We start from the raw sequence: 23,634 nt of genomic DNA, 5'->3' as shown, positions 1-23,634 counted from the left end.
TTTTATTTTATTTTTTCTATGTTTCAACTACTAGTAACTTTATTTTGATTCTAAACATCAATCTTTTGCGCATACATTTGTAGCATATATTAGTAGTTGAATCATATAGTAACTAAATAGTTATTTGAGTTCTTGATTTCAATTATATGATTGATGAAAGTAAGAAAAATGGAGCATATATACATACATATGATGTCAATTATATATGTAGAATCATGTATGCAATTAAAGTTTTTATGTTTCCGTTGTATTTAGTTTGCTAAGTGATCAAAATAACTGTAATGTGATTCTTTGTGTGTATAAATGGAACATATAATTACTCTTAACCGAAAAAATGATTAAATTAAATCATCCCGAAAAAAAAAAACCACTGTAAAACCGAGAAATATGGTTTTTATCTTACATAATTCGGTTTTAGCCAATAAACGAACTGAAAAGTACGTGTACAATACCCCAAATAAGGTAGACAAAAATGGTCGTTTAGGGCTCCACGATAGACGGTGCCTCATATTTTTTTAAGATTTTATTACGATGTTTTAGTACTTTTTTTTATCAATAACAAATTGCATTAAAAATTAAAATAACAATTGTCTACAATGAGGTATAACCCCGTCACAAAAACAAGAAATCGTTAAAGATGATCAATTGGAAAGAACAACACACCATTCCAATATGTACAAAAGAAGCTCATTTAGCAGAATTAGTATTATGAGCCGCAAAATTTGCATTTCTCGAGCAAAGCTTGAACTTCCATTTTAGCCATGACATACTTTTAATAGTAAGTATCTATGATATTTAATTTTGCCCAAAATATGGAGTAAACAAGTAGTTGGTATATATATTAGAATTGGAAACTGGCATAATTTGCAGAATTTATTAATTAAAAGATAGATTTATATATATATATATACATATTTCCATGATTTTGTATACTTGTAGATATATGTAACAAAAAATTCTTAAGCTTTAATATACTAGGAATAAAATTTTCATATTTATTTAATTAAAATTGGTCTATTTTAGAATTTTTCATATTTATTTATTAAATACTGAAAATTATATTTTTTTAATATTAATATAAATGAAATTTATTATATGCATATTTGTAGTTTTGCAAATAAGTGGGCTTAACTTAAAAAGTTTACGTGTATATATGTAATTAGTTTCATTATGATTGTTCTTGGTATTTTTTTCCTGCAGAGAAATATCTTTATAAGTGTACAGTTGTCACTTTGCAATTTGTAATTGGATTCACTGTTTGCCTGAAGTGTAAAATGGTGGAATCTTAAACTGCACTGTAGCACTTGTACGAATTACGCAGACATGATTAAATAAGGAGATCCTTTCACACACTAAATAATTTCCCAAATAGTAGTTAATATCCACCCCCACCCCACCCCCCCTAACCCTAACCCCCCCACCCCACCCACCCCACCTTAACCCTACAACCGTTGGTACAATCCTTTGAGCAGTGAGCTATGAATATATGAACTCACTCACTCACCACCAAGAACAATGAAGAAAAAATTAATTTCGAAAAATAAATTGGAAAAAAATCTGAATGATATATTCAGAGAAGAAGAAGAAGAATAAAATATATTTATTATTATTATTATTATTTTGTATTTCCTTGAAATGAACCCAGCAGCCAAAAAACATTGAAAAGGAGATGTTTATCTAATCAGAGAAAGCAGCAGCTAGCCAATATAATATATATAATTTGTGTTTGTTTTTGTTCTTGTTCTTGTGCTGATTATTATTATTATTAATTATTAATATAATAATAATAATAATAATAAAAGAATATAAAAAAAGAATGATGAGAATGGAAGAGGTTGAAGGAGGGGTGGAGAGTAGTTTAACAACAAGCAGCAGCAGATGCAAAGACTGTGGGAATCAAGCGAAGAGAGATTGCGAACACATGAGATGCAGGACTTGCTGCAAGAGCCGAGGGTTTCAGTGCCAAACACACGTTAAAAGCACATGGGTCCCGGTTTCTCGCCGCCGACCCAGGCATCTTATCATGCACCACCACCACCAGATTTCCCCCTCCTCCGCTCTTCTTCACGACCACCACCACCACCACAATTCTGCTGCTGCTGCTGCTGTTGCTGCTGTAGGAGGACCAAACCCTAAAAGATACAGAGACAACAATAATAATCAAGCTGCATTAGGTATACATATACATATACATATACATACCCACCAAATTACACTAAATCTTTCATTTCACACTTCACACACAGTGCAATAGATTTTATTTCACAGATCCGCACACAAACACGCACTGCACGGTGTAATCATTGCTTCTTCTTTTTTTTTTTTTTTGGTTTGAATTCAACTTTTTTTTTTTTTATAAAAAAATTCTCTGAGATGTGTGTGCATCACATTAATTATTGATGATCAAGCTAGCTTATCATTTGTGAAATCTTGCACTGTAGAAAACCCCACAAATTAAACCCTAGCTCTATACACCTTGGTATAGTGTGCTGTGTGTGTGTGTATAGATTAATGCTGTAGGCTTTGGTTATAAACAGTGATGACAAAAATTGAAGATCTTGGATATGCATATATACTATGATTAATTTCGGTCTTTTTTTTTTCAAACAATTTGTTACAGTGTATATTAAGTAGCTATAGCTTGTGCCCTAATTAAATATATTCCTTTTTTTATTTTATTTTATTTTATTTCTTGATGATGATAGAAGCAGAAATCTATGAAACTAGATAGAGTATATTTAAATTCATTGATTTCTTTTATTAATTTTCTAACTGTAATTAATTTTGTTCAAATTTTAGGGTTAGAAGAAGGGGATTTTCCGGGGGAAGTGAGTTTTCCGGCAGTGTTCCGATGCGTTCGGGTGAGCTCGATAGACAATGTGGTGGATCAATACGCGTACCAGACGTCGGTTAGCATTGGAGGGCATGTGTTCACAGGCATTTTGTATGACCAGGGTGCAGAACCGGAGGGAACTGTAAATTATGTAACTGGAGGGAGCTCTTCTTCGGGTGGTGGTGGTGGTGGTGGTATTGGTTTATTGCAGCAGCATAATTTTGTCGGTGGCGGTGGCGGTGGTGGTGCCGCCGGTAACACTGGTACAACTCCCTCTTCATATCCTACTCCTAGCCCTTTCTATGCTTTCACTAGTTCACAGTTCTTTCAGTACCCTAAATCTTGAATCAAAATATTTTAATGTTTATTTAGAAAAAGTTAGAACTTGAAACTAGCTACCTTGATATTTTCTATTCAAAATTCAATAAGATATTCATCTGTTTCATATGCCTATTTCTGCATATTATTATATTATATATATGAATACATGTATGCATATATATGCTTTAATTCATTTCACACACAAGTAAAGCTGGAGTGAAGTAGAAAAAAGAAGGAAAAGGGAAATTTTATGGGAAGCTGCCTAACAAATTAAAAGTATTATTGTTTTCTGATTATAATGATGAATTATTTGATGTTTGTCTGTGATTTAAATAAAAGGTTAGTGATCTGTGTGTGTGTGTGTTCCTACATTTTGTCTTTGTGATTCTAAAATGTGTTTTATTGAATGATTTTAGGAATAAATTATGTGTTATATGAGTATTTACACATACACACACTTGAATGATTAGGTTAATATAGTATATATATATATATATATATATATATATATATATATATATATATATATATATATATATATATATATATATATATATATATATATATATATATATATATATATATATGTGTGTGTGTGTGTGTGTGATACATGCCTAAAGAGATAAAGAGATATATACTCATTGTGGCTTATGGGGAAGTTCTACTCTATGAAAACTAGGCTAATTGATTATAATTTAATGAGCATTGGATATTATTATTACATATGAAAAATAGAGCTTATAATATTCTCCCTCTGTTCCATAATAACTGTCTTTTTTTTAAAATATTTTGTTCCATATTATCTGTCACTTTAAATTTACAATACTGCATTAAATGCATTTTTTCCTGTTTTAACCTTATTAATTCAACTATAACCATTAACTCTCTCTTATCATATCATTAAATAATCAAGGTTATTTTAGTCTTTCTAATGTGTTTTACTTAAAATCAAGACACATTTATTGTGATTCTTAATACTTGTGCAAAGCTAAAAACGACACTTAATAGGGAACGGAGGGAGTAATACCTAATAATTTATTATTATTTTATTTGAAATATATATTTAGGTATGTCATGGTGAAGACATTGAACATATGTAAAGTTACTTAGACCCCTTTAAACATGATTATTAAACTACTTATACCGGCTAAAAGATTAATTGGTGGGCATCTATGCTGATTCTTTTGATGATAATTAATTAATGACCTTAAGCAGTAAGCAAAAGGTATAAGCTAAGCCACATTAATTTTAATTAAAAAATAATTTATATATATGCTAAAGATAGAGATACCAATTAATTAGATGCCATTGTGAATATACATATATAATTATTCAGTATTATAGCCTCGTGCATCTACAGTAAATATATAACCCTAGCACTGCATTTGTATATATACATAGGTTTTGCTAGTTTTTTACAGAGAATTTGAAAATTCTTAGCTCTAAATAGAATTAGTTTTTGAGTAATTATTGTGATACATATCGTAAGCATCTCGATTGTGGGATAATCCTCCAATCCAATCCGATCGGTTTAAATCAAAATCTTCGAATCCAAACGCAACCTAAAAATATCGCATGATCAAACGCATACATACATGAAGCATACCCTAGTTATAGTTGTCGACGGCTTTCCGCTTTTAGACAATTTAGAGAATTCTTTAAATGGAAAGGGGTCCAATAATCTAGCTTTTAGTCATGCAAAACTTTAACATATAAATACTTTTTATTTGCAAAAACTAATTAAAGGGGAGCATATGCATATGCAGAATACTTTTTTTTCCTAAAGTTGATTATTCTTATATAATTAAAAGCTTATTTAATTTTGAGCTTTTGGCCTCACTGGATAATTACTGTGTAATCATCACATATACACAATCATTTTTTTTTCTGAGAACAAATAATTATTTTTTTGAGTACTGTTGGAATTAGTACGGACACATACAGTAGTATATATAGATTGAACAATTTGTTGTTCAAATTCATCATAACCGTTGTCCCTTCAGAACACGAACACAGTAAGTAAGTACTATTGCTTCTATACATTTAATTGTTATATATAGACTATATATATAGAGAAACGTCATTTGTACGCCGTTGATTGAAAAGTGAAATTTATAGTGGCATTTGTGTGAAATTACAGACCTAGTTTACAAATGTATGTATATAGGGGCTTCACTTAATTATGGCGGTTTAGTTAATTATTGTACGAGGATTGCAATTCTATAACTCAATTTAGGTGTTATATTTCATGCATGTTTTTACACTTTCAATGTTTCAACGCAGCCAATTATTGACAGTGAGTTTTGTGCTTAAATAATTTGACCAATAGCTAATGACCAAATGTCAAATTGTTCAAACTCTAGCTCTACTCTTTAGCATTAGGTCAAACTTATAAGCAAATTTATTTATTTATTTATTTTATCAATTTTTTTTTCACTATGGAAGTTTAGTGATATACTAATTGTATTTTCTTTTTCAATTTTGGCAAATAGTTAACTAATTGAAAGAGATTTTTAAGGGCAAATATTTCGACACGAAAGAAGTGGGCGAATTGTATTCGAATATTTACTATTTTCTTTCAATGTTCTCGTGTTCGATCTAAAGATCATATTTTGTTTACGGCTACAAGATTAACAATCAATTCTACTACAAAAATAAGATAAAACAACAAACAAAATTGAATTAAAAACAAAAAAAGTAAAAAAAAAATATCGTTGACAAAACAATACGCACATAAAAAAGTCGATGGCTTAAATTTGAATTTGGAGAAGAATGTTTCAAGCTTTATCTTGAGGCAATATTGTTTCCCCAATTCATCTTCAACTATATCGAGTTTCGGGTTTTCGGGTAAGCTGGTAACTGTAGATTGGCCAATTCATCTTCAATGATACGTAGATAGTAAGTTTGGAGGGGTAAGGGTAAATAGACATATGCAATTAATGAATGTTACATTAAAATAGCAGCACAACCTTTATTTGAGTTGATAATCAACTTTCCTTTGACATGATACACTAGCTAGAAGATATGACACAAGCTTGGAATTGATAATATTAAACAATACCCCTATGTCTTGTTTGAGATTATTTTTAATGTTTTATTAATCAATGCTAATTAAGAAGTGAAATTTGTAAGAGGATGATCTTTATTTGACAAACAACTTGATCAATATTTTGTTACATAATATAGGGGCGTAGACGAATGAGTCGAGACAAACGCACAATTGTTCAAGTTTGTTTGGATTTGTATTGTGTTTCAAAAGTTGTTTTTGAGCTTGGTTTGACAAAGCAATCGGATCAAACTTGAAAGAGTTCGAATCGAGCTGAACACGAATCGAGATCAAGCTCGAGCCGAACTTTATAGCATATCAAACAAAAATATGTATTCAAGATTGATTCGTTATATTCGCAAAACTTAGTTCAAATATTTTTTTAATGAACGAAATTGAATCGAAAATTTTAATTTCTAATTACATGTAACCTTTCCTAATAATATGCATGTTGGAACTTTGGCCTTATCCCTCGACCTTATTGGGTATTTTTCTTTGGAAAAAAATCTTTATTTTCACACACACAGAGAGAGAGAGAGAGAGAGAGAGAGAGAGAGAGAGAGAGAGAGAGAGAGAGAGAGAGAGAGAGAGAGAGAGAGAGAGAGAGAGAGAGAGAGAGAAACCCTAGAAAAAAGCATTAAATTCGGTCAAGATAGAGAGTAGAGGCCTATATGTTGGTGAGGATAGCCCATTTGTGGTAACAGTAAAAGATGAGGTTCAACTTCACATCTATATTCTACACTACTATTCAATGGAGATCATGACTTGTAATTTGCTCTTTGCCTGAAAATTAGACCTCTTTCAAAATTCAACCCTAAGTTCTTGTGGTCATTAAAAAAGCAGACTTGATAACTTTGACTTCAACCTTCCCCACCCAAAAGGATATATGACCATTAATTAATAATCATATTATTTACGACAGATGCAGTTCGATTGTTTTGATCAATTTACCAATCAAAACTAATCTTTCATTTGGTATGTCATTATATTATAAATCCAATAATTTGGTTAAATTACAATCACCCCTCAAGTAAGGTCCGTTTATGGGTCCCTTCGACCCTACACCCGGTGAAAAATACCGGGTGGGTCTTCTGCTGCCACGTGTTCTTTTTTTGATTTTTCTAAAACCCCTAAAGGTAAACCCTAGCGGAGAATTTATTATAAAATACAAAAAAGAGACACGTGGCAGCAGAAGACGCACCCGGTGTTTTTCATCGGGTGTAGGGTCGAACAAATCCCATTTATGAAACAACGCCTCATTTTTTCATAATTACATCCACCCCTAAAGTAAGGTCCATTTACGAAAAAAAGCATGTCATTTTTCCATAATTACATCCACCCCTTGTAATTTGTAGATTTCTTACACTAACACCCTTTTATAGAGGTGGATATAATAAATGTACGAACTGTAGGGGCTACATGTAGTTTATCAAAATTAAGGGTTTTTTCATAATTACATTTTACCCCAGGGAGGTGGTTGTAATTTATCCTCCATAATTTATTGTCAACATAATCAAATTTTATTCGGTTAATGATTAAACAAATATATTCACAAATCAAATAACAAATGTAACCCTTGATTTAATAACATTATCTTTTTTACATGGACAAATATAGAAATAAAATATAATCACAACTTCTAATACACACGCTATCAAATATAAATATAGATAACAAATCACGTTACCCTGGCAAAAAAAGAACACCTAATAGTTTATGCACAATATTAACCGAGGAATACGAAACCAAAGAAACGATAACAATAACAAGGCCAAGAGCAATTCAAATTAGTTTGAAGCTAACAAAATATTTACAACCATTAAAAAAAAACGAAAAAATTCTCAATAAATGGATAACTCATAGTCAGTTCAAACAGATGATGCAAACAAATATTAGATTTAAAAACTTATATACTAAGTGCCTTTGAGCATGCTTTGCTTCTAAGGCACAGTGAATGAATGAACAGCAAAGCAAAGTTTCAAGGCACATTTTCCAGCTCTTACGAACATTCATCATCTACAACAGTTTTAACTCCAGATCACTAAATTACACATTTAAAAGGCGAAACAAATCTCAACATTCAAGAAACTAATATCTCAACTGAACCGAACCGTATAACAACAGCTTTGCTATAAGCCCTCAAATCATTCAGCTGTAGATTACTCGATCAATGCAAAATTTTGCACAATTCCCAACGTGACAAACTCAATGAATGCAAAATTTAAAACACGATCATCTCATAGATCCACGCCTCATCAAATCAAACCAATCTACCACGAGATTACTTGCCTAAAATGCTGCCGTAATCATATACAAGATATGCAAGACCAACAAAAATTAAAAGAGAAGGCAGCTTCGCAGCTAATCATGTACATAATCAAATACAGAGTGCTGGTGCTAACCAACCGGATAATATTCAAACACATAATTCCGAGCAAAAACCGCGCGAAAACGCAAGAACAGTTCGCAGTAATCAAACACATACGAAATTGTCAACATAAAACAAACAGACAACACCAGAAACAACAGCCTTTAAACCAACTAAGTCATCTAATAATCAAATTGATTCTGCAAATTCACAAATTCGGAAACACATTAGTAGAAGATCTCCTACAAAATCCCAAGCAACGGAAAAAACAGAGCCAACCAATCAAAAACATGAAATAGCATCAACGAAAGATTAAAAAAAATACTGAAATTAAAGCTTGCAGTTAATATGAACAACCAAGAATATACCTAAAATTCACTTCAAATTTCCAGATCAGGTCATTGTATTAGAATTTATTTACATCCCCACCGATTCAGATAATCAAATGAACAACTAATATGTAGAAAGTACCCCCAAACCACCCACCCCCACCCCCCAACAGCAGCAGCAGAGGCCATCGACAATTACCTCAGCTTCCTGTACATGGTGCCAGGCATGTTGTGGTAATAGGGAAGACTCTTCGCTTTGTTGAAATTCGGCACAGCTCTCTTCCCCATCTTCCTTATCCTCTGCCTCCCAAACTTGTCCTTCAATTTCCACGGCATCAAATCATCGTCAACGTCGTGCGCGTCGTCGTCGTCGCTGACGTCATCGTTCTCGCCGTAGTAGCGGCGCTCCTTTCCCTCGACGCGGTACACGCTGACGTGCGCCATCTCCACGGGGAGAGTCATCGGCGGCGACACCGACAGCGACCGAATCGAGATGACGTCAGCCGGAGTCACGAAACCGCACGGCTCGCCTGCGTCCTCCTCTGGATCCGGCTTGGACTCCGGTTCTTCGTCCACGATGACGTCATCTTCACCGCTGGTGGCGCCTTCTTCTTCGAAGGAATAGAGGTCTTCGTCGTCGGACTGCGGCGCGCTGACAATCTCCCACGCGCTCAGATCTTCGCCGGCGGGGGCAGATCCGCCGCTGTTCGCCCTTGATGATGTGGTTTTCTTCAAAATTCTCAACATTTTTGCTTTCGGGAATTTGATTTTTGATTTCGGGTTTTCTATCAGATTTCTCTCTCTGGTGTTTTAAGAGTTGTGGATCCGTCAAATTTGTGAAATGATGCAGGACTCGGTGTTGAGAAATGGAAGTGGTTTAAAAAGGGAGAGTTGAGGGGTGACGTGGCATTTTTTTAGCGTCACTGGACCACACATGTGTGAGCTTGATTTTTCATTGGTCCATTTTGCGTGGCGAAGGAAGGTATCGTGCAGCATAATTCTTCTTTATTCCCTTTTTCCCTTTTTACCCTTTCCCCTCTCTTTCTTTTGATTTCCCCTTCTTACCCTTTGCTCTCTCTTTTGATTTTCCCTTCTCATTTTTCCTTTATAATATTGTTCTAGGCAACGTTTTAGTTTCCATTTCATTTGATATTTTTTTCCTAGATGTGGATTTGAATTTGATTAATTATATACTAATTGTTTTTTAATCAAAAGAAAAACTACTAATTAATTCTTTTAAGATATTTTATTTATTTATATTTGATTTATTATTTAAAGTTTTTAAAGGTTGACTCTATATGTAATCATTAATAATTTATCAATAATCAAATCCTTGTGTTTCATGAATAAGATCATATTTTTTTTAATTTTCAATTGCGACCTACAAATAATGAAATGAGTATCATTTTATGGGCTAGTAAAATTTAATTGCAGATTTCATTTTGCGTTATAGACTTCAATTAACTTGAATCTTGGGGATCATTATAACATTACAATACTAGGCTTCAATATATTTCTATTTCTTTAGCATATAATTTCATTTCGAGATTTTTGTTAAAGAAATTGGAATTATATTTGTGATAAGTAATAAAAGGAGGAGGTTAGGGTCCAAGTTTTGCTATGCCGATAAATTAGGAAAAAGAGAAACGGATACGCCCTTCCTTGTATCTCTCATACTTTGACTTGTATAGATGCCAAACATATTGATGAATGGACAGCCACAACTTAATACATAAATTATCACACCACACATGCTGAGATGAAGATTACTTATCTTACCTACATTTGAAGCATCAGTGTGAGGATTTTACGCATAGAATGAATTTATTTCTGATTTGCCCAATCTCACTTGTATTCTAAACTCAACAAAGTTCAACTCGAAGTGATCTAGACCACCCATTTTTTCTTTGACTAATCGTGATCGTTCATCCAGTCATCTAAAACGGTTCTCTCATCCCTAATCTGTCTCCCATTACTTTTGCCGCTCCTCTCTCCTCTTCTTTCTCATTCTGCAGTACCTGCGTTCACCCACTGTGTTTCTCCGACCGTTGTTTCGTTGGATATATATACTATGTGAGGGGCCGTTAAAAATATAATACAGCTCCATGTGATGCAGTTATCTACGTTTGTATCTTCTTGCTCCGAACTCATTCTGTCTTTTGTATTATATATTGGTAACGTTTATTTCAAAATGAGTTCCCAACAACCAGTCTATTCAATAAATATAAATATGTATAAAACGTTAAGAATAATAAACTTTACAACATCAATTATCAATATATAAAAAAAACAACAAAAAAAAAATTGCACATAAAATTGCTGATAAGAGAAATACAAATAAGATTGATTTATATATATACTTCAAAGGAAATAAAAATAAATTAAAAATCGAGAGAGGCTGAGTGACTCATACAAAATTGTCACAGTTATACAGTTCAAGAACTTGGCGATTTACGGAACTAAGTACCAGCTTGGAGTGCATTGACAAGGTCCACTGCCCTTGCTAAGATGCCTTTTACGTACTCGGTGAGAATACGCTGCTGATATGATCCACCCTCCTGCATTGTGGTGTGGGATTTTGCGTATTTTGGTGAGGTGTTTTAACTAAGAAAAACAAGCAAAAAATATCTAGAGAGAGAAACTTTACCGTTCTGATCAATATTCTTTCAATACGCTTCTTCACGACAGTGAATAATTCTTCAGGGGAAATATCGCCTTTACCAACATTCAATCCGTTGATTAACAGCTTATTCCATTCTGTTTCTGGAGCTGAGTATTGATATAAACAAGTGTTAATAAATAAATAAATAAATAAATAAAACATCTTTTGTGAGTGCAGAGTTGGTAAATAAGTGAAGCTTAACTCTACGGTCTAACCAAATTGAGCACATAGCATAAATTTGGATTAAGTATAGATCACATTAATATAAAGAGCCGGTCTCGTGCCACTTTTCATGTGATAATCATCAATGTGGAACTGGGACGAGTAATTCATTGACGGATGAAAAAAAGTGAAAGGTGAAAAACGGAAAGGTATTATTATTTATTATTACATGCATATATTGGTAAGACAATGATACCAAGGAAAAAAGGAGAAATGAATATTAGATTAAAAAAGCACCTTGGATTAATGTCTCAAGAAACTGCTCAGCTTTCAGTACCTCGTTCCCTGCCCACCAAAACAAAAATCAATAATAGGTAAGCAACAATATATCTGTTTAAAATAATACATATATATATACACATATATACATATATATGAGGCAATGTACTTATAGACATGCAACCAGAAACAGGGGAAAGTACAGCTTCATAAAACAATAAATTAGAGTACCTGAAAAACGGAACTAATTATTATTGCAAATGTAATATTTTATGTTACAAGAACAAGTACGCAGTATAGCACCTTTTTTGGCATAACTACGCTTAGAGAGGACCCTTGAAGCATACAGTTGCAAGACCTTTTGCAACATAGCCTCAAGCCCTGGTTTATCACCGTCTTCTTTTGCCTGCACATTATTAGTATCATTCACTTGCTTAGCAAGAAAGTATTACCTGCTTGGAATTTAATAAATTTTGACTTTATGTAATAAATATCTGGATCCTAATGAAAAATCATGTTTAAAACTCGTGCATTTGTAATGGTAATGACATAACTAACCAAAGTATAGTATAACTAGTGCCGGCATAGCATTTTTGGCAATGTACGGGAATTGTGAAATCTATGAATATTTTGTACGGAGAAGAAACAAGTGAAATAACAAACTTACTTGCCGTAGCTGTGCATTAACTTCTGAAAGGAATCCCTCATCAAGACAACCTTCTTGCTCTCTTTGGTGTAGTTCCTGCAAATGTAAAGCAATATTTACTCACCCAAAAGTGACTAGTAAATATAAGTCTCGGTATACGTAAAAATAATAGAGATAAAGCTAGTCAATCCATCTATAAAACCACTCGAGGATAATCAGTTAAGTTCACATCTTTTAGGCCTTGTTTGGGATGTTGATGGCATTGATAAGATTTAGTGAATTGGTTACAAATACATTGTCCATGACAATGTAATATGTGATTATCTTATTCTCGCACTTTATGATTATACATTCTTTGTGCTGCGTAATGTCCTTCATATTACTGTGTAACGCTAGGGGTTAAATTTGGACTAAATAATAAATATCCATCAGATGTCTGATTAAAATTCGGGCTTATTTTAACCGTGGGCTTGAAACCTTTAATTTATTAATCTTACATGCAAACGGAGATAACAATCCGTTAAAGGTCAGACACAGAAAACATACTGTTTGCATGAGAATGAGAGCCTTAGGGTTTCTAGGAGGCCAATGGATCTCTTCTTCTTCTTCAATGACAGGTCTCAAAATTGCCTTGAGCACATCAGTAGCCGATTCTATTTTTTCCTGAAGGAATTAAAAAACCATTGAAGGGAATATAAAAATTAAACAAAATAAAAATAAAAAATTCAAAGATTGTTTTAGAAGTGTGTTTGAGTTTGTGGACAAATTTGAATAAGTGAGATGTGCTCCATACATTAGTCTTGTGGACAAGACGATCCACCACACTCATTAATATTGCAGCTAATTCTTCGTAGTCTTTCTGAAATGAGAATGAAAAGCTAGCTTATTATTTCACGAAATATATAAAGCAAGTTTACAGTTGTATTAAAATATAAGTTGACCGAGTGTAGAACCATGCCTTATCATCCTCCGATTTGCACGTTTCTGTTCTAGCTGCAAGTCGTATCCAAAAACCCTCATTGAAAGCAAGAACATTCTCCACAACAAGTTTCTGAAGCTGCTTTCAACACAAGAATAATATGAAAATAATAGTCAATTCCACATAATTCAGAATATGAAGATAACAACATTGCAAAATAATAATAAAAAAGAAAATAACGAGATGAAAAAACTTTAATGTACAAAACGTAAGAAGAGTAGGCTATAAGGAACAAAGTAATTTTTCAAGATATATACACTATAAATTCAAGATCCACTAACTTTAAGGTAACACTACATTATCATGAGCCAATATCAGTCTGCAACTTACTAAACTTACAGAAAAGAGAACTTACATTTGTCAAACCAAACTATAAATTGATAGAAATTTGGAAACCTACTTACTTCTTTGTCATCTGCATCTCTTAGCATATCTATAAGTCTGTCAACTTCCACAGTCTTTTTAAACGATTTTTCAGCATCATTACCGACTGCACAGATCAAAGTCGTCCTGTTTATTAAATCCAAGCAAGCAGTGCGACAATTAATACCTCCATCTACCAAATAAAAACATTAAATATCAAATTCCAGAAGAATAAGTTTCATCTTAGTTACTTCAGAAATGAGATAATCTTGTTTCAAATAGGCTTTCCAATGTCTTTCCGTATCATTGATGCTTTACAAGATGAATACTCCCTTTTTTCAGGAATATGAAATTAAGAAAAACAATAAATTTTGAAAATATGTTAAAATCGTTAAAAAGAATCAACAATTAATATTTTTATACGACTTCAACTGTTAACTATACCATTCACCAACCATATTGATTCTAGTTTCAATGTTGGGTGGATAAATACATTAATATCTGGCTTAGCAGGGAATTTGCCACTAGTAATCGAGGACCTTATTAGCAATCAAAAGAATATTCGCAAATAATTACATATCTGATGTTCCTGCTGCTGGTGTCAGTCAAATAAAGAAAGAAGTACCACACCCATTCATAACAATGGTCAATGAACTATTAATTTAAACATAAAACAATATACACTCATACTAAAATAATGCTGGGCACCTAAACATTATGAAAAGAAGATAAGAATACCTCTGCTTCCATCCCACGAAATTCAAAGAAGTAAATTTCGTTCCTCCAATCTTCCCATTGTTCCATCTTCTGTACAGGAACAACTACAATACAGCAAGTATAATGAAAATCAGTTATCTATTTTACATACATTTCAAAACAGAATACACACACACACACACACGCGCACACGCACACACCGAGAGAGAATTACCGGGTGAAGAGAGGACGTAGAATGAAAGAAACATATACCAGTTGCCATTTTACAGTACAATTTTGCGAACAAATTGGCGGAGGATTACAAAAAAACAAAGGAATATAATTAATTGTATGTGGCAAATGGCGGGGGCCAGTGATGAACATAGATGTTTTTATTTCAGCCCCCAGTCACAGATTTTGCTTATCGGTTCGTTAGTCATCGACAATTGAGTCAAAATTTTAACCAGAAAACGTGGCAACTGCGGCTCTTTACGTAATACACAAAGCGCGACTTCTCTAATAAGCAAAAAGAAACGGGCCGGGTTCTCTATTAAAAACATTAGATGGGCCTAGCGATCCAGACTAGAGAACCCGGCCCGTTTCTTTTTGCTCATTAGAGAAAGTCGCGCTTTTGTAATGCGATCTTACGTAAAGAGCCGCATTTGCTACATTAGATGGGCCTATTAAATACTGTAGTCTGGATTATGGGGGAAACTATGCTGGGCCTGGAAATTGAGTTGAACTCAAGTACTGAACATCAATTGTTTTCCTCTATTCTTAAAAAAAAAATTCAAAATTCAAAAAAAAATTAAAAAAAATTAAGAAAAAAAAAAAAGTAATATAGGGTTTCAAAATTCACAAAAATAAATTCAATGAACTGGTTTAAATAAATTCATTTTATTCAATAAAAATTGAAATATATTTATATTTAATAACATTTGGTAGTGGAAAGTAGTATAAATTGTCATACATGGGGGAAAATTTGACACGCTTCTCGATGCAATATATCTTCTCCCATGTGCAAGCTGACATTGGAATTATTCAATTTACTGATACTAAATATCACCATTATTCTTTCTCCCACTATCTTCTCCTCCATCATCAATAGCAGTGATGCACACAACTTTGCACCATCTAAATACTAATTTTTTTTTTTTTTTCTTTTGCGTTGTAAAAAGATTCTTTAGATATTATCCAAATATCTACGTGACTGAAAAAGATCTAATTTGTCATTTAGCGCCACCTAATCCATTTTTTCTATTCCAATACTTTGTAGACTACGCGTTTAAGTCAATGACCAATCTAATGATATCGTGGAACCCGCTTTCACCTTACTTTGTTCTGAATATAAAATGCGCTTTATAAACTCTACTAATTGTCAGAATAAAGTGTCCCTTTAAATATTTTCTTAAGAAAACTAAATCAACATGTTCAGCGTTTCAGAATCACATGAATGATATTGAGATATTTTAAAAATCACATGAATGATATTGAGATATTTTAAAAATCACATGAATGATTGCATATTTGAACTTTTCCTTTTGGCAAGAAAGTTTAAAGAAATGTAAAGACATTGAGAAATACTGCCTAAACTTACCAAGTGAAACTAAATTCACCGGTTAAAAGTAAACTATTTATACGTTTAAATAAGGGTGTAGAGCACTTATCCCCTGTGGTTTGGACTTTGTTTACATGACTCACACGTAGTTTGGACTTTGTGCACATAACTTTTTGTACTTTCAAAAAAAAATTCTTCCTAATGAGCGTGAGTATTTATCAAATGGAATATTCATAGGAGGGTTTATGTGCTTATATTAAACGTAAAAGGGGTCATGTGTACAAAATGTTCAAACTACAGTAGATTATGTGCTTATATTGAAAGTATAAGGGTGTTATGTGCACAAAGCTCAAACGACAAGGGAGTCAAGTGATATTTGTCCATTAAATAAATAATTATATAGGTATACACACATAGGCGTGTAATCATCACGTCCAAAGTTTGTTAGTTGAAAACTATTAATTCTATCCCACTTGGAATTAAAGTTAGGACAACATGCTATTGATTAAATAAAATTTTAAAAAAAAGTTGGGGACAATAGGTATCCTACAAGCCGAAAGACTTAAAAATATATTAGAGGAGAGAATAATGGTGGAAGGCTGAAAGCAACCAGTTTTGGTTGCCCATAACTGCCTAAATTCAAAAATCCTACTGTGAATACGATCCAATGGACCTTTCAAATCTTTCCGCAAAATCTATATCCGTCGACTCGACCGAATACACTGTATACTAATATTACAGCCATGCTGCTGTTTCATTTTAAAATTCAGAACGTAGAGAATGAGATTTACTCAGATCAATAAATGAACAAATAAAAAGCCTTATATATTATTTATCGCCCCCCATGCACCCATGCTCCAGATCAACATCTCATTTCCAGACAAACAAAAGTAGAGAGTGAAAGCTTCAGTGTACAAATATAGCCTATCAGTCTACATAAACCCAACTAAAATTTTGGCCCCCCGCCCCCACCGGTCTTTATCGACAGACAAGAAAGAGAAGTATTGCCCATTTGAATTTTCGATCATATTTCTAGAGCTTTCTATTTTAGATATTAATGTAAATGAAATCTTAATATCTTAGCTGTGTTTTCCTCCCTACCCATATCCCCATAAAAGTTTGTCTCTTACCTCATTCAATTCTATAACCAAGTCACCAACCTTCTATTTATACTATCTCTCAACATTGTATTATTATTAACTTATTCCTTTTTTTTCCACACACGCACACAGAAGTGCACTAAAAAAAGTACATCGAAAAAGCGTTCAAAATCGAACACAGACACACACACACAAGGTGTAAAAGGAATGAAGATTCAATGTGATGTGTGTGGGAAAGAAGCAGCAGCTGTATTCTGCACTGCAGATGAGGCTGCTCTCTGCCTAAGCTGTGACAATCGAGTTCATAATGCCAATAAGCTCGCTAGCAAGCACCCCCGTTTCTCTATTCTTAATCCTCAATACAAAGAATCTCCCCAATGCGACATTTGCCAGGTAATAACAAAATACCACCTTCTTTTTTTAACCACCTAAATTTTAAAATTTATTTATTTTCTAATTTATTTTTATTTTAACAGGAGAGACAAGCATTGCTATTTTGTCAAGAAGATAGGGCATTACTTTGCCGGGAGTGCGATATTCCAATACACAGAGCAAACGAACTTACCAAAAAGCACAACAGGTTTCTCCTAACAGGTGTCAAGCTTTCTGCAGCTGCTTCTTCATATCAAGCTGCTGCTACATCCTCCACGGAATCGCGATCTGAAAAAAAGAACAAAATGTCAGCTGCTAATGAAGTTAATTACATGCCAAGTTCAACTGCTAATTGTTCAGAGTCGTCGTCAAATCCTATGGGGTATAATGAGTCAAACCAGGTCATGAGTGAACAACAATCAGATTCAACCAGTAGCATATCGGAGTATTTAATGGAGACTTTACCTGGTTGGCATGTTGAAGACTTGTTGGATCCTTCTACTCATTATGGTTTCTTAAGGTTTGCAGTATACTATAATTTATAATTATATAATTTACTTTCCTGCCCAAAGATGATGAAGTCGATATTTCCAAAAAAAAAAAAAAGGGAGCAATCTCTGCAACTATTACTGATTGCAGTTTTGTATTTTCTATATAAAATATTAGGTCTCAATATGTATATGCATGTATTTTAGCAATAATCTACTATTTAAAATGTTATGAAATATATATTTCCGATTATTCACTAACTTCAGGTGAATTTGCAGATAAATATGCAGATATCACCATTCACAAATCAAGAGCCAAAAGGCACATCAGATTTTCCAATCCAAAGACATCCATTCCTATGTGGTCACCTCATATACCCCAGCTCAAAATCAAGATCAAGCTAGGGTAAGAGACTAAGAGGAAATGGTGTGAAGATGAGTTCCTCGAAGAGAGAACCCCAAATTAATCAATGTATTGAGAGAATCTTGGCATAAAAAAAACCAGTGGAACCTGTTCATGTCTGTTTTTATTTTCTTCCTTTTCGCTAGTTTTCCTTCCATAGTAAAAAAAACAATGCATTTATTAAATGAATTTATTTTTTCATCTCTGCCAGCAGCTACTACCTTTATTTATTTTGGTCAAGATACTCCATGGCATAAACAAAGTAAAAAAAAAAGAGTTACTAGATAAATGAAAACCTTGATAATGAGGCACAATTCTTTTACGAGGCTCGTCAGTATGGTTAACTGAGAATCCAAAAGTGCATCTGCTCATCTATCTGCATTGACATTAGCATCATCGTTCATGCAGGTAGCGAGTAAAAGTAAACAACAGAGCAGATAGGATTTTCCATATTGTTAGTTCGGTTGAATTGAAGTTGAACAACAATAGATTCTTCTTTAATAGAAACACCATCTCTTCAGTCGTGCAGGAATCTCAGAGTAAAGAGTGAGAAAGGAATATAAAACCAGACATTACACGCATTAGCTTATAAGCCAAGAACATGTGTGCACTACGAGTGAAATGCGCATATGTCCGAAAGACAAACTTATGGAAAGATTTCATGCAAGTACAATCCATGACTACATTATCTTTCGTTATTTCATTATAGTTAAAGTATAAAACAAAAGGATGTAAAATTACAGACTACTGCTAATGACTAAATTTCTAATAGAGTTTGTTTGAACTATTGATGTGATTAATGTATGCTCAGACAGAGATTTTTCGTACCTGTGATGCTTTTACCTGGATTTTCAGTTATATTTTCTATCTATTCTGTTGCTCTATGCAAACATCAAATTTGGCTAGTACAAACCTATGATCAAGTGCTTCGAGCATCGGTTTTTTTCTGGTCTCAAAAGTGTGTCATTTCACCGGATAGCATCAGCATTTTGTAGAACAAACAATGGATAACAAGGACAAACACTTGTCTAGAATCATACTACATCCACCTGAACTAAATGATGTCTTTCGAACACAATTTCACCATGTTTTCTGACTACAAGTCACGATGAACAATTTATTTGATCTGCTTAAAGTATATATGTAATATATCACTAGAAACACAATAAGTTTACATTATCATGAGATGAAACCTCTAATGTACAGATATTGCTACGAATCAAAATAATGCCGGATGTCAAATCGGAAAATTAAACATCACACTCAAACAATTTGTACATTCCGCCGTCATAAATAAGAAAATCCACGATCCAGCGGCTGAGAACTACATACCTGATTCGGAAGTCTGTATTAGAAAATAGAAGATATTCCGCTGCAAAATGGTTCGATCGTGATTGTGCGTTTTCATATGAATACCTCAAGACGAACGGAGTGAATGCAGCAGTAGTCGCTAACTGAATACATCTGCGAAGAGGCCGGCGGCGACGGCGCAGGCGGTGGCCGGAAAGCGCGCGGCGGACGAGGCTGTATGATGAGGAGAATTAGAGCGTGGGAAGTTTGAGAATTACGGAATTGGGCAAGAAATTGGGCGGGCCACACTCGCTGAAATATAAATTGTCATTTTATATAATTCCATTTATTAACGGGCCAATCTGGCCCAACTACTAAAGCTAGTTCGTTGTTAAATTAATTCAAGAATGATCGTCACGTGAAAAGCACGTGTCTAGATGTCGCTATTCTGTCATTTATTATTATATTATTTTTTATTTTTTATTATTATTATTATCAAGAGAAATATGAAAATTATCATAACAATCACTCAAACCAAATAGTGTACTTTTATGAGTTCATCCTTTCTAAAGTAATTAATTCTCAGTATAACAAATCTCGACAACATTGAAACAACAAAATGTAAATCTGTATCCAAATAAATAAAATATAAAATATAAAAAAATCACACAAATAATCAAACCTCAAGCCAAGCCCCATAAGACAATATAATGAACAAATAACAAACAATCTAAAAAATCAAATAATAAGTGAAATCAAGCACCCCCATTGACAACTAGATTATCAGCAATCGAAAAGCTCGTATCGACTTTCGGAGGGCCAGAGTGCCGCCTCTGCCTAGCTGGCGAAGGAGGAAAAGAAAGCCGTTTCTTAACGGACCCCGCCGGAGAAGAACCCTTCTCCAATGTATTATCATTATTCTCCATTACTCCCAATCTCGACTTAGCTTTCGCCGAATGAGTTGTCGCCATATAACTCGGCACGGAAGAAGGAGAGCTCGCCAAGCTCTCATCGTCTCTAACGGAAGAACCGGCAATGCTGTGCCGCCTGTTGCGTTCTGATTGGACGCTGAAATTGCTTCTAGAATCTTCTTCTTGACTTATTACGGTACTGCCCCCCACTCCTCCTCCTCCTCTTGGGCTCGAAGGCTTCGGTTTTCTAGAGGAGGACGAAGATGCTGCTTTTGAAGGAGTTGACGTTACAATAATATTATTATCGGAGTTTAATTGATGACGGGCGAAAGATTTTGTAATTTCTCCGCCGATATTTGCGGCGGTTTTGGTGGAATCTTTTTCTGGTGTGGTTTGAGATTCCCACGGCCTAGCAGCCATATACCGCTCCAACCAGCTCCATCCCCATTGTGGATTTGTCGGGTCCATGAATAGTAAGTTTGTCGATTTTGATGATTTTTTCCATGTTTGCTGTAATGCCTCATGTTTATCAATAAAAAACGAAAAAACGAACAAGGAAGATTGAAATTCTCATGATATGATTAATAACATTTATTATATATATTCCGTAGAAGGAAGTACCTGATGAGTGAATGAATAAGCAAGTGCTCTTTCGCGCCTCATTGCAGCTTCGAACTTGTGCAGCAAATTGGCCTCGATTTTTTCTTTCGATTGTAGACTGTCGTCCCATTCCTCTCCCATCTGCCACAACAACATTTAGTATAATCTATCATCCTCTTTCGCTTAATTAATTAAACACAAACAATAAACAACACATTGAAAATTCAAGAAACACAATAAATACGAATATAAAAGCCACTATCGACACACCAAACTTTATTTTTCGTTAATATTCTCCAAAAAAACATCTATATGTGTGTGTGTGTGTGTGTGTATATATATATATATATATAATATATATATATATATGACATTGGCGAAAAGAAAAAACTTACTCTCAAACTTTCGAGTTCCTTTGCACGTTTCTGAAGGAGCTGCCTTTGGAGTGCACGATTCTCCTCAGACATTCTAATCCTTCTAGATTGAATCTGAGAGTGCACGCGAGATAAAGTCTGCATGCATTTCAGAGTATTTGCCGTTTGGCGTTTCACCGTGGGACCATCAACAAGTGATTTCAGTCTAACCAGCCCTCTTAGAGCTCGTAATGCTCTCCTCGCCTGTTATTACGAACAAACCCCAAATTAATAATTATTCGACCAAAAAAAAAATTGACTTGTCTAGCCGAAAGAGAAACGAGAAATCAAATGCCAAGGTTATAACAGTTACATTATACGACCAGACTTCTCCATTTTGATCTTTACATTTTGATTTTAACTAGTTAAACCTCGATATCACAAATAAACCGTAGAAGTAAGATAAAATTACCAAATAACCACGGAAGGCAGTTTGGACTTTAATGGCGGCCACTTCCTCGACGGATTTCCCGGCGAACTGAGAAACGGATGTTAATCGAACAACCTCAGCTGCTGCAGCCTCTGCAGCAGCTACTGCCGCCTCGGCAGCTGCAGCAGTAGCAACCGCAACAGAGTAAGCATTTTTAGACTGCTCATTCTCCACCTCCTCTACCAACTTTACATCTTCCAAAAGCGGAAGAGGATGAGGGTGAGATATCGATACCACGGGTTCTTCGTTTGGAGAATCGGAATCGCAAACCGAAACCGATGGCTTTTCTTTCCCAAACCATAGCTTCTTCAATTTATTTGATTTCTGCAAAAAAATCATGCACCATTATAATATAAGAATTGTTCATATATCATATTAAAACAAATTAAAAAAAAAAATGGCATGCATACCTTGGCTTTCTTTTCTTTGGGATCAGAGGTGAGAGCCTTCTTTACTGAAGAAAACCAACTTCCTTTCTTACCCATCTATCTATATATATATGTATATATCATTCCTCAATTGCCTTAATCTGGTAAAAACAAATATTAAAAATTTAATAATTACTTGAAATATTCAATCTTTGTGATTAATTACCAAATTAGATGTGACGTAATCATGAATCATGATTAGTAAATGTGATTTAACACCATAAATCTGCGCGCAAGTGCCAAATAATCAAAATCTAAACACACTGGAATCTATTGAAGTATCATAATTCATCAATTTTACTTCATTTTTGTCACCTGCATTTTCTAAACAGTTGCAATCACAAAATCTGAGATTCGAATCAAATTAATCAAGAGAAACTAACCTGATGTGGAGTTGCTCAGATCCCACACAATTAAACTCTTTTTACTTATTTATTTTTACTTTGGAAGAGAGTCAAACCCAAGTCTCAGCTTATATACAATGTGAAGTATTTGTGTGTGTGTGTGTGTGTGTGTGTGTGTGTGTGTGTGTGTGTTTTAAGAAATGAAATCAGATCTTGGGCAATGGAAAAAAATTGAAGGAAAGAGAGGAGAAGATGAGGGAATCAGAAATTCACAGCTGGTTTTGCTAATGTGGGCCCCGCCTCTCTTTGGAGCTTGACCCATGTGGGTCCAGGTTTCTTAATTATACCCATTATTATTAATGTGACTTTAAGTAAGCATAATTACTATTCTATGTGCCTATTTTCCTTAATTAATTATATTTTGTGTTTGGCCTTTTGCTTAATGACTGGTAATTAAGTTTAAAGTTTAAATTTAATAAAGATGCTGCTTTAGACTTCAACTTTGCCCGTTTTATATGCTACTTACCTCTCTGAGGCTTTAACAAAGAGAAATGTATCTCAAAAGAATATCACGAAACGCGCCAAATCCTTTCTTTATTTTTTGTTTATGTAA

General features: G+C 33.9%; 5 protein-coding genes and 1 long non-coding RNA gene across 6 annotated transcripts; 2 read left to right on the top strand and 4 right to left on the bottom strand.

Moving 5' to 3' along the window:
• The first annotated feature begins 1,816 nt into the window (after positions 1-1,816).
• On the top strand, positions 1,817-3,274 carry SRS3 (SHI-related sequence3). Its single transcript, XM_088814892.1, has 2 exons — positions 1,817-2,174; positions 2,800-3,274. Exons 1-2 carry the CDS (start codon positions 1,817-1,819, stop codon positions 3,177-3,179), a joined length of 738 nt encoding a protein of 245 aa, XP_088671018.1. The 3' UTR covers positions 3,180-3,274.
• Positions 3,275-8,933: 5,659 nt separating this feature from the next.
• LOC148772066 (prostatic spermine-binding-like protein) lies at positions 8,934-10,051 on the bottom strand. The gene has a single exon (XM_088822372.1). It carries the CDS (start codon positions 9,642-9,644, stop codon positions 9,093-9,095), a length of 552 nt encoding a protein of 183 aa, XP_088678498.1. The 5' UTR covers positions 9,645-10,051; the 3' UTR covers positions 8,934-9,092.
• A 1,060-nt stretch (positions 10,052-11,111) lies between these two features.
• LOC105957685 (uncharacterized) lies at positions 11,112-15,177 on the bottom strand. Its single transcript, XM_012981637.2, has 11 exons — positions 14,920-15,177; positions 14,727-14,809; positions 14,030-14,135; positions 13,605-13,703; positions 13,440-13,505; positions 13,193-13,309; positions 12,668-12,742; positions 12,304-12,406; positions 12,019-12,066; positions 11,545-11,666; positions 11,112-11,455 (listed from the first exon to the last, which is right to left on the bottom strand). Exons 1-11 carry the CDS (start codon positions 14,965-14,967, stop codon positions 11,357-11,359), a joined length of 966 nt encoding a protein of 321 aa, XP_012837091.1. The 5' UTR covers positions 14,968-15,177; the 3' UTR covers positions 11,112-11,356.
• A 1,909-nt stretch (positions 15,178-17,086) lies between these two features.
• On the top strand, positions 17,087-18,810 carry LOC105957687 (B-box zinc finger protein 20). Its single transcript, XM_012981640.2, has 3 exons — positions 17,087-17,735; positions 17,819-18,234; positions 18,482-18,810. Exons 1-3 carry the CDS (start codon positions 17,550-17,552, stop codon positions 18,483-18,485), a joined length of 606 nt encoding a protein of 201 aa, XP_012837094.1. The 5' UTR covers positions 17,087-17,549; the 3' UTR covers positions 18,486-18,810.
• LOC148772065 (uncharacterized) lies at positions 17,542-20,204 on the bottom strand. Its single transcript, XR_016033299.1, has 4 exons — positions 19,938-20,204; positions 18,902-18,981; positions 17,908-18,002; positions 17,542-17,770 (listed from the first exon to the last, which is right to left on the bottom strand). It is a non-coding gene; the product is annotated as an uncharacterized LOC148772065 (long non-coding RNA).
• Positions 20,205-20,439: 235 nt separating this feature from the next.
• LOC105957684 (protein IQ-DOMAIN 3) lies at positions 20,440-23,319 on the bottom strand. The gene is made up of 6 exons (XM_088822505.1): positions 23,061-23,319; positions 22,660-22,778; positions 22,232-22,573; positions 21,802-22,023; positions 21,428-21,547; positions 20,440-21,316 (listed from the first exon to the last, which is right to left on the bottom strand). Exons 2-6 carry the CDS (start codon positions 22,732-22,734, stop codon positions 20,651-20,653), a joined length of 1,425 nt encoding a protein of 474 aa, XP_088678631.1. The 5' UTR covers positions 22,735-22,778; positions 23,061-23,319; the 3' UTR covers positions 20,440-20,650.
• Between the last annotated feature and the right edge of the window lie 315 nt (positions 23,320-23,634).

The sequence above is a fragment of the Erythranthe guttata genome, chromosome 2, assembly GCF_056151865.1.
Source record: "Erythranthe guttata isolate IM_541 chromosome 2, IM_541, whole genome shotgun sequence".
Classification (NCBI taxonomy): Eukaryota; Viridiplantae; Streptophyta; class Magnoliopsida; order Lamiales; family Phrymaceae; genus Erythranthe; species Erythranthe guttata.
This window is presented reverse-complemented; position numbering and strand designations above follow the sequence as displayed.